This window comes from Sinocyclocheilus grahami, unplaced genomic scaffold (genome assembly GCF_001515645.1).
Source record: "Sinocyclocheilus grahami isolate Dianchi unplaced genomic scaffold, SAMN03320097.WGS_v1.1 scaffold59.1, whole genome shotgun sequence".
In the NCBI taxonomy this organism is placed as follows: domain Eukaryota; kingdom Metazoa; phylum Chordata; class Actinopteri; order Cypriniformes; family Cyprinidae; genus Sinocyclocheilus; species Sinocyclocheilus grahami.
The window spans coordinates 1,064,132-1,075,651 of NW_015505238.1; the positions used below are offsets into that span (position 1 = coordinate 1,064,132).

Sequence of the window (11,520 nt, forward strand, 5' to 3'; positions counted from 1 at the left end):
ACCCTCAAATGACATTAGGATGAGATGGCAATGGATATTTTCCATCTTTTAATTCATGAATCTTTCAAAAAACAAACTTTTTAGCATGTGGACATCTGTAAAAATAAATTTACATGGCACCTCAGTGATAAAAATGTGTGCATCCGAATTGCACTTTCGTCTCTTCATGCGTTTGAAAGCGGTTTAAAACGCTTGAATGTTTAAATTGGCAAGACTTAAAAACATGTGCAAATGATCAACTACGATCCGGTTTACTTCTAGAAGCGAGTGAACAGTTGTGAATCAAGGAAGGAATTTTATATCACTATTCACGATAGTCGTCAGGGCGGTGATGCATTTTGGTAGGCTGACTGGAAAACACAATATCAACAGGACATATTTTGCGAGGCCTGTAATTGATTAACTGTAAATGTATGAGTTTATGTAATCTATGGTAACATGCCCTGATAGACTGCACATGACCCTTAACCGCCGTAACTTCTGTGTCATGTTATCTTGCCTGTCTAAAGGGGAACTCCAGGGCATTAGCAGGACTGCACATCTGATCTACAAAATAATCCCAGAACTCTCTGCAGTTTTTGCATATGCTTTTTATTGCCATGCTCCAATTACATACACAAAATGAGTTAAAAAAAAGAAGAAATAAAGAAAAAAGCAGTCTTGTGAAATTGCGGGTTGACTTGAAAAATGGTTAGTAGCATTATTCTGTTTTTAAGTAGAAGTGGTATGGGTTTTGTGGTTATCAAGGTTGCAACATAGTTTTAATTTCTAAATAAAATTAGGGGGAAATAATTACAAGTTATTCAAAATTTGTTTTAATCAATATAAACACCGTTTAAAATCATAAAAATATGGTAACAGACAAATAGTAAAGCCTCTCTCACTCATATGTATTATTGCTGCAACCCTCCATGAATAAAAGTTGATCTTATTTAATAAAACTGTACATTTGTTTATAATGTAGCAACTTGAAGTAAATGACAGTCTTTTGACAGCTGGTTGAGTGCAGTTTATTCTCCGATCATCATGCAGTGAGATGCGGTTTAATTCCAGTTTTGGAAGAACTGTTTGAAGATAACGGTCTCTCTGCCCTGTGGTAAAATCTCCACCTGTAAGACAAAAATATTTTATAGATTACAGATTTATGGGTGAGGGGTCATGTTATAAAGTCAAGATTTTGAATTCTTTTGCATAATGCCTCAAAAGACTGAACAAAGACGATGAACATAGAATAGCAAACCACAGAGTACTTTTGTAGACCACTGCAAGATTGCTTGCTGCATGATGTTAGAACATAGATATTGTAAATCTAATTGTAACTCCCTCACCCTCATTATAATAAGAATTTGATGTGCACATAACTCACATAACCAAACAAAACTAAAAATCTGTTTGTTTGAGCAGCCAAACTAAGCCAAACACAACAACATTAGCTGACCTGTGTTTTCATCTTGGGGTAATTCATTTGCTGAATGAAGTCATCTGCCATTTTCAGAGCAGCCCTCTTCTCTTCTGCATTGGCTCCACTTCCTGACAAGGAAAGAAAAAAAATATTTTACAATGTTTTAGCAACAACTTATTTTCAGTAGGGTTGTGATGGTGAGGAAATTTTCCCACTGGTTAATCGACGTGTGACAAAGCGCAGTGCGCATTTTACTTTCACTTTCGAATTAGCGGCAATTCGACATCAATTGCTTGAACGCAACAAAAAAATACAACGTCAAACTCACTTTAGCGTATATATAAAACATACAACTTTTATTAACAAAACAAATAAAAATACACTATGCTATAGGGCAGGCTATGCCTAATATAAAATAACAAATAACTTACATAAAGTTTAAATAGGTATACAAAACTGGAAATAATCAAAAATGTAAAATATATAACCAAATAAATAAGAAAGTAGAAGGTTTATTAGCAAAACGAGTAAGAAAGCTTGGAGGCACGGCATACACCTTGATGTCAAATAAAATAACTAAATGACACAAAGTTTAAATAAAGTAAAAATCAGCAAACAATGTGGAACCAATTAAATAAAAGAATGTTTAAAAAAAACTTCCAAAATCAGATAAACAGCAAAAGTCAACAGGCTTTTCAAAATCCAAAATATTGCCAAACAATCGCTTTTGCATTTCGTTTCGAAACTAAATCATCCGCGATCGTTTTGTCTGTCTCACCTCACTCTTCTTGTCAGTCAGCTCGACTCACTCTCCTCACTGGAGAAATAATCTGATCTGTGATGCGACTGTCGTTCGGCACAATGCATTGAGCAGCTGCGTTCAGTTTTTAATTGTAGTGTCTGTTCTTTTACTGAACTAAATGATTTTTATTACTATAAAAAATCTAAATGACGGTGGGGGTCGGTGACGCGGTGGGCAAGTGATGTAACCGGTGTTGCGGCTTAACACCGGTAGCACCGTCAGCACCTAATTTTCAGTTAAATATTTACATGAAATTGTACACTACATTCCAAAGTGTTTTTATTTTTTTTGAAAGAAGGCTCTTATGCTCACCAAGGCTGCATTTATTTGATAAAAATACAGTAAAAGCAGTAATATTGTGAAATATTTAAAATACCTGTTTTCTATTGTAATATATTATAAAATGCTATTTATTTCTGTGATTGCAAAGCTACATTTTCAGCAGTCATTCCTTCAGTCTTCAGTGTAACATGATTCTTCAGAAATCATTATAATATTCTGATTGGTGCTCAAGAAACATTGTAACATTATTATTTTTTATTTTATTTATGTTTTTTTTTAACTGCGATACATTTGTGGGGGATTCTTTGATGAAGTTAAAAAGAACAGCATTTATTTTGTAACAATGAACAGCATTGAGCAGTCTTTACTGTGTCACTTTTAATCAATTGAACGCATCTTTGCTGAATTAAAGGTATTAATATCTTAAAGGGGTCATATGATGTTGCTAAAAAGAACATTATTTTGTGTATTTGGTGTAATGAAATGTGTTTATGCGGTTTAAGGTTAAAAAACACATTATTTTCCACATACTGTACATTATTGTTTCTCCTCTATGCCCCGCCTTTCTGAAACGTGTTGATTTTTACAAAACTCATCGGTCTGAAAAGCGAGGTGTGCTCTGATTGGCCATCTCTCCAGTGCGTTGTGATTGGTCGAATACCTCAAGCGTGTGACGGAAATGTTACGCCCCTCACCATATCGTGATGCCCTGTCCGGCCGGAGCGACGAGACAAAAACATTAAAACCCATTATAAACGAGGCATTTGTTGCATCTAGTGGGGACATAATTACTGATTATAATGACTTATACTGTCTTTTTACGCGTTGTGTTGCATCGCGCCGCATAAACATAAAACCACGTCTGCATTTGTGATCTGAGAAATGACAAACAACAAGTGCTATTCTACACTGCTTAAAACTCGCGTTTGAATCATCAGTGGCAAATTCTTTAAATATAAAAAAATAAAAGTTACGCCTTCTTTCTTTGCGTGAACATTTGGGTGGCGTTATGCAAATCTTCCCACATTGTAACGTAGATATGTGGGGGCGTGTTAGAACGAGCCGTTTTAGGTAGGCGTGGTTGAATCTTAACTTTTATAAAGAATATCTCTTTGGATTTGAGACTTTAGTCTTTGCAACTTTACAGATCTTCTTTATGCACCAAGAGCTTGTAACACTCCAAAGAGAAAGAAAAAATTGAAATCGCATCATATGACCCCTTTAAAAGATACACAAACAGGCCAAACTAAATTATTTTAGCTGCATTCTAAGTTATTATGACACACACACACAATTTGTCTTACCTTTCCAAACAAAGATTTTTCCATTGGCCCCATTGTCCAGGATAAAGCAGTCCTCACGTACCAGCAAGTCCTTGGCAAATGGACTTTTCTCTGACACCTTGGTCAACTTCATCGACCCAGTTGCATCTGAAACCTATGAAGAATTTACCATTTTTACATATTGAATGCCCGTGAAATGGAATGACAAGGTATATAATACTTTTTAGGAATTTTGGATCAGATAAATAGATGTGCATAATAGGTCTGGGTGAGATACCTAACATCAAAATACACATGTAATCCTCCACAATTTAGATTAATATATACAAGGCTAGTTGTGGTACCTTGTAGAGGGAGGCAGAATTGGATGCATCTGCTTGGCTGTCCTCCTCTGGAGTGCTTTCTTTCAGCTCTGGCATTGCACCAAGTACCTTTTTATTGTAGCAGAAGAAAGAGACTTTATTTGACTGCAAAAAAAACGTAACTTTCTGATGACATTGCTTCCAGGTCTAAACCTCTACTTCATTTCAACAGACTTTATGAGCCTTTTATATTTATAGCACACTTTTAAGCTGAGATTTTAAAAACTCTACAGTCTCCGGCCACCAATATTTTAATGATTCAGAAAAGATGAATCACTGTCTGGAACATGGTATGGATTTTGGATTTTGGTATGGAGATAGAGGTTAGAAACGTGATTTTTTTGCTAGTCTACCAAATGTATTTTAGTACTTTAGCACCATTTGTTGTTTACTTATAGGTACTGAGGGAATTTTTACACAAGGAAACTGTGACAGGAGATGTCAGACTTTTCAACCAGGGATTGAACTAGGATTCTAGAGAACTGTAAAGCTAAAGAATCAATGAAGGGCAGAGTTCAACAATAAGTGTTTTGGCATGTTGTTACCTGTAGCATTTCCTGTGTCTCGTCTCCCTCATTGATGTTAGTGATCTGGGCTTTGCCGTGTCTGTCTGTGTCTCTGATCAGAGTGGCGATCTCCCTCACCTTCTGCTTCTCAAAGATGTTTGCCTGAGATCCTATCCATGACACAATCGTCTGCAGAATAAGATGTTCATTTCAAATAAATGCTACATGATTTGACATGTTGTTGTACAATGTAAAGCATTTTTGTGTGGTTCCAGCATCCAAATACTTTCTTATTTGATCCAAAATATAGTAAAAACAGTAAGACTGTAAAATATTAAAATTTAAAATAACTGTTTTATAATTTAATATTTATTCTAGCTAAGGCAAAACGGCATTTTTTTCATTCAGCAGCCATTACTCCAGTCTTCAGTGTCACATGATCCTTCAGAAATCCTTCTAATATGTTGATTTGGTGGCTCAAGAAACATAATCATCAACTAATTATCATCATCAGTGTTGAAAACACTGTACTCATTTATAGGACACTGATGAATAGAAAATTCAAAAGATCAGTATTTAAAATAGAAACATTTTATAGCATTATAAATGTCTTTACTGTCACTTTTGATCAGTTTAATGCATTCTTGCTGAATAAAAGTAATAATTTCTTTAAAAAAATATCTGACCCCAAAATTTTAAATAGACAGACCTCGCCCAGGTCAAGTATAAAGCAGTCTCCTTTGTTAAAGCTCTGCCAGCTCAAATCCACTTCTTTGGCTCTTATGTTACGCTTCCCTTTGATTTGGTATAATCTCTGAACGGGTCCAGATCCGGACTGTGATTTTCTGAAGCCAGACTCCACACCTCCCTCCTGCAGAAACAAAAGAGTGTGACTATGCAAATAAAAGCGCTCTTTAATTGAATTCTGCATACAGTACAACTGTAACGATCAGTTTATTTTTATATCAAGTCTGTTTGTATACATGTGCACTCTCAGAAACTGTCATTGGGGCGGTACCCTTTTAAATGGTACGCTTTAAGTTTACATTTAAGACAATAATATGTACCTTTTAAGGGTAAATAAGGTAAAAAATGTAGCTTTTTTACTTTAGGGTACCACCCCAGTGACAGCTTTATACCATTTTTCCTGTGTGGCTGTGTGTGTTCACATTATCCCACATCTCACCTTATAGCTGACACCTCGGGGGAAGAGGTTCATGAACTCTGGGGACTCGTAGCCTTGAACTTGCCTGTGCTGGACCGGATCTCCACCCAGGAAGTTATCCAGCTGTGTAGCCAACATGGCACAAGCTACCTGCTCATCACGAGATGATTTCTCTCCTAAAAAGGTGAAAGAAGAAGAGAGAATATGAATATATATTCAGTCTTTTCAACATAATATGGAATTCGCATAATTCAGTTTACAAACATCCTCTTTTACATGCCAATAAAAAGTCAACGAAAACAGATAAGTGAAAGCAATTAGGCATAACAGCTAAATCATTCTGCCAGCATGGTTACCCCTGGAAATGCTGTGCATGTTAACAGTAGCACAATTTCGCACAGTTCTGCCTTTTGTGAGATGCCACCAACGCAACCACTTCCTCTATCTGCACAATAGACTTTGAGCAACAGTTTTTTGGTCTGATAAACCAGATGCTGAGCCGTTTGACCTAAATGAAAAGCAGTTTGTGGTAGGACTGGGCGATTAACCAAATTTTATGATTTTGGCTTTCCATGAAAAGCACCCTCTCCTTTACAGTGGTGAGGTTTTGCCCATTCCTAAATGTTTAGTAGTTTTCAGTAAGTAATAAGAATTAATAAAAAAATATTTTATTCAATTTTTTTAAAACATTGTTTGTATTTGTTTTTCATTTGAATTATATTTTAGATTCAATGAAATATGCTGTTGAAAAAGGTTTAGGGTCGTCACATGTGGTTTCCGCAAGCCCGCCGGCCGCCGCTCACTCAAACCCGCCGTGTGTGACACTGTATATTTCGTTGTGAAAGCGAAACTACATTGTTTGGTCTTCCAAAAATGGACACAACTAGAAATCAGTGGTTAAGTTGTATTTACAACACTGTTCCAGAACAGTTCAACCCAAATATTCAGATGTGTGCAGCACATTTTATGGAGGACTGTTTCCTGATCCTGGGCTGTCCCGCGAACGTGAGGTCTGACTTTCCCGGAGCAGTGTCACCTCTCTCTGCGTCTGTTCTGTGCAGTGAGCGGCAGAGAAGCAGCGCTTTCAATTGGCCGCACCGCAGCCGACTCGTCAATAAATGAGTACAAAACAGCGTTTCCTAGCACCTGTCGCTTACTGATTGTTTGGAATTATAAATATGAGCATAGGTCGTCTCTTAATATCACATTCACCTTTTTATTTTTAATTCTAAGTCAATATACTGCAGTATTTCCTCTCTCAATCAGTAGAAAATATGGTTAACACCCGGTCATGCATGAAAAAAAAATACCGTCATGTACCGTGAAACCGGTATAATTTTGAAAAATACCGTGATATAAATTTTTGGTCATACCGCGCAGCACTTGCTAAGTAAAAAGGTTAGGAAACACTGGTATTCTTGAAGGATAGACATTGGAATAGCGTAAAACTAGCATACTTCTGCCATTAAATGATACATGTGAGTAGCTTTCAGGCCTCATTTTAGAAATAAAATGATTATTTGTTCTTTTTTTAAACCAATTCTGTAAAAATAAATAAATACATTTAGTAAGAACTTATGAAGTCTCTTATGAGAACAACAGCTTCATTCATTTGATGACAAATATAGTAAAAACAGTAATACTGGTTGAAAATATGATTATTATTTAAAAGAATTGTTTTTTATTTTAATTTATTTTGATAAGCTATTTATGCTGACAAAGCTGAATTTTCAGCAGCCATTACTCAGTGTCACATGATCCTTCAGAAATTCTAATATGCTGATTTGTTGTTCAAGAAACATTATTATCTTATTATTATCAATGTTGAAAATAGTCATGCTTCTTAATGTTTTGTGGGGTTTTTTTTGTGACATTAATTTGTCTAAAAGAAATCTCAATCATTCCAAGCTTAGATGGTAGTGTATATTCAAGAGTAAGGAAAGTACAACCATTAAATTAAAAAGACAAAAAAAAAGACATACTGCATCTGTTTCTTTAACAGGAAATGTTTCTTTTCACACACTGATGTACACAGTCTTACAGTATTTTCAACAATATTTTTTTTTCAAATGTTGTACAGTTTGTTTTTCATCACTGTTTTACAATATTACTGTCTTATATATACTGTATATATATAAAAAAGACTAGTCATTAGTACTTCTACAAACTACTTCTGGGCCGATGGCTGCTCCACTGTAGCTCTACTCCTCTCACTAATTTGCCAACAGAGCTATCAGTTAAAGACTGTTATCTGATTGGTTCTTTGACCTGTCAGTAACTTGACTGCCAAAACACATGATCTGGATTCTGGAAATCTGTTTGTTTAGACACCACAGCGTAATGGAAACAGCACGCATGAAAACATATGCAGACTGCCAAAGAAACACTCAAGACAATAAGGATGTACCAGCCTGAGGATGAAGACCTCCACAGCAGAGTTTTGGTTCCTCCTAAGATTTCTTCATTTTCTTCCTTGGCATTATTCCATTTTTTGTTGTTAAGCTACTTAGGCCAATAAAAAATGGCTTAATTCTGTATTATTCCTCACTTATCAATATTAATGGTCTGCTAAGCTTATTATCTATCAAATGTTTTAATTAGAACGGATACCAAACTAAATCAATCATTGGTGACATCTTTGACAGGCATGCAGATTTACAACATAAATATGGGCTTTGCAAATAAATTGGCATGGTACAAATAAATCAGTCAGTCTAATTAGGCTCCTCTTGTGATGGTCTGACACTGAGAGGAGCTCTAGAACAGAGCTGAATTACTGCACTCTCATGTAAAGAAGAGGCCTCAGAGGCCCATGTTATCTTATGTCAGCTGTGATATTGATGTATCTGCATAATATAGATATTAAAGAATCCTGTTTTATTCTGTATTTTTACTCTCTAAGAAGCTGCTCTCTTTGTGTGTGTGCAATGAACCATATTTGTTAAGATTCAGGGCAGAGCCCGGCAACCTTGAAGTACAGAAATGTTCTCTGCGTATGTGTGAGAGTGTTTGTCTTTGCAGCTAGATGCGGAGACAGCCCTAGGACGAAAACGTCATTTGCCATCACTCTGATATCCAGGGTATCTAATATACGTCTCTGGAAAGACCTATTGCATCTGACCTCTGATCACTTGTCACCAAAATAATCACTAGAAGATATGCTTCAAGTTTTACGTCCATGTGTGGAGATTTTATCTATGTTTCGACCAACCAGAATCTTGCTTACCTATGTACTGACGTAATCAGTGACCTCTGTTAGAGTATAATTACTGGTGTTTCGAGCATGTAAGCAGAGCGGCCTACGAACTCCATCGTGAGTATTGAAGCTGACTTCTGCTGATGAAACTGCAAACTATTTTCTTCAATAAATTTTTCTTCAATTGATTGCATCTCTGACTCCTGGTCTTCATTTCAACACCTGATGTTTGGGTTTTAACTGTAAATTCCCCTACAATGCCAAATAATATTTTCACATAGTCACTGTTGTGAACACAAATAGCTATGACAGAATTAAAAGATGCTACTCCTCCCTCTTTATCTGTTCATTCGGTGCAACATTTTCTGTTTATTCACCATTCGGGCATGGCACCTCATAAACTATACAAGGAAGCACTAGCAGAGAACTACCCCCTCATAAATGTTATAATTCAGCTTTGGCTTCTTCTAGTTCATCACTTTATGATACAAATTTTATGATCAGTTTCAAGAATTTACAAGATACATGTATGCTATATGTAGCGAATTTAACTCATGGGGAAATATGAATAATTAACCATAACTAATTATGATTAATTATTAATATTTTAGATCCACTGTAGATATTTAGCTGACCACTCAGGGTCAACCGTCTTGTCAATTCTAAGAACGTTAATTTCCTGGTTAAAGGAAATAACTTTCTTACTGTACAATTCTATAAGTTTGTAACGTAAATCTGCATGATTATTGACTCCGGTTATGAGTAAACAATGAACACGTCAAGTGTGATACAAGTAAGGTTTTATTAACTACATAAACACTTAAACTAGTCTAACATACTACATAAACACATTAAGCCGGTCTAACATACACATACACACACACACACATACAGTTGGTATAGGAAAGGGTTAAAGTTTAGCACTAAAGAAAGAGACATAAGGAATGACATTTATGGAACCATTTTGCATATTCAGCAGATCTAAAACCTGAGGGAAAACGTCAGAACAGGGCATCTGAAGTCAATCCTATTTTAACCTGGGCTATCACGCACACACTTTTAAGTTGCCAGTGTTTAAACTCATAACTTTCGTTTTATCACGCCCGCATTCTCTCCACCAATCTGTAGCATATATTTAAAATCCACTAGTCAGTAAGCAATTGTCATTTCTAAAGATAGATGATGTAATGAGAAAGAAGAAGCGAGACAGACAGTTTCAGTCATAAAACGTCATCAAAACCTTTTCAAAATGATCATATGATGAAGTGTGGTAGAACACATAGAGATTTTGTTTACATTACATTAAGCTATCTGATTAGACAGAAGTTATATGTGCTCTCCACGTCAAACAAACAATGACATGTTGTCTCTCTTGACCTCACTGATCAAACAGCTCCACTTCATTGAGCGCTTTAACACTCCACCCTCACACTACAGCAAGGTGTAAAACAGGAATTAATTCTGGGTTCTCATGTAAACAGATATTAAAGTGTCTCAAAGTGGTTAAAAATGTGTTTGACACACACACAACTATAGTGAGTCATGCAAAACCACAGGGTGAAGAACATGCAAGCTGGCACACACACACACACACACACACACACACAAAATCGCCAAAAATAATAATTGGGAATGACTAGGGCCTGATCTACTTTACTGTCTGATTTGAAACAGGATGCAACCCCCGTTCAATAAAAAAAATTGCAGACATGGACCTAATGATCCATTTCCGTGGTCATTACCTTTCAGAATCAATGTAGGATTAACTCAAATTATAACCTCTATAACAGGGGTGCCCAAACTCGGTCCTGGAGGGCCGTTGTCCTGCAGAGTTTAGCTCCAGCTTGCCTCAAGATACCTGCTGGGAAGTTTCTAGTATGCCTAGTAAGACCTTGATAAGCTGCTTCAGGTGTATTTGATTAGGGTTGGAGCTAAACTCTGCAGGTCAAGTGCAAGGCCCTGTCCCATATCACACCCTAAACCTAGGTTTAAACCTCGCGAGCACCCTTCTGAACGCTAAAATGACAAATGGGACACCCTAAGTTCTCGTGGACTTAACGGACACGCGCACGCGACGGCCATTATAAGTCCATAAGACTGCAAGTGCACATGAAGTGTTCCAGTGCAGCCTCGGCAGAAGTGCGCATGGAGGGCGCATAGCAGCCGCAAATGGGGCTAAAAAACGAATGGGACAAACTACGGTCTTGTGGACTTAACGGACACGCGTATGCGGCGGCTACTGTAAGTCTGCAAGACCGTAAGTGCACATGAAGTTGCCATTTGGGACAGGGCCATTCTTCAACGCGGAAGTACGCCTATGGGCGAGACTTCCGGTTCACTAGCCGCTATAGGGAAATAATGAGAAGTAGCCTATAACAATGTGTAGTAAACAGAAAAACTGTTTGCACTACAACGTGTGTTCATTATTAAGATAATACATTAAAATAACATGGTAAGATACACCAATTTGCTATATACAAGCAGCAAAATGAGCTGTTTTGTACAGCTAAAAATAGCTGGAC

General features: G+C 36.7%; 1 protein-coding gene across 1 annotated transcript; it reads right to left on the reverse strand.

Moving 5' to 3' along the window:
- Positions 1-575: 575 nt before the first annotated feature.
- On the reverse strand, positions 576-5,982 carry LOC107584402 (macrophage-capping protein-like; the record flags this gene model as incomplete). Its single annotated transcript, XM_016271004.1, has 7 exons — positions 576-1,109; positions 1,439-1,530; positions 3,791-3,923; positions 4,114-4,200; positions 4,677-4,826; positions 5,347-5,508; positions 5,824-5,982. Coding segments are annotated over 7 exons (849 nt in total), but the record flags the coding sequence as incomplete, so codon positions are not given.
- Positions 5,983-11,520: the final 5,538 nt, after the last annotated feature.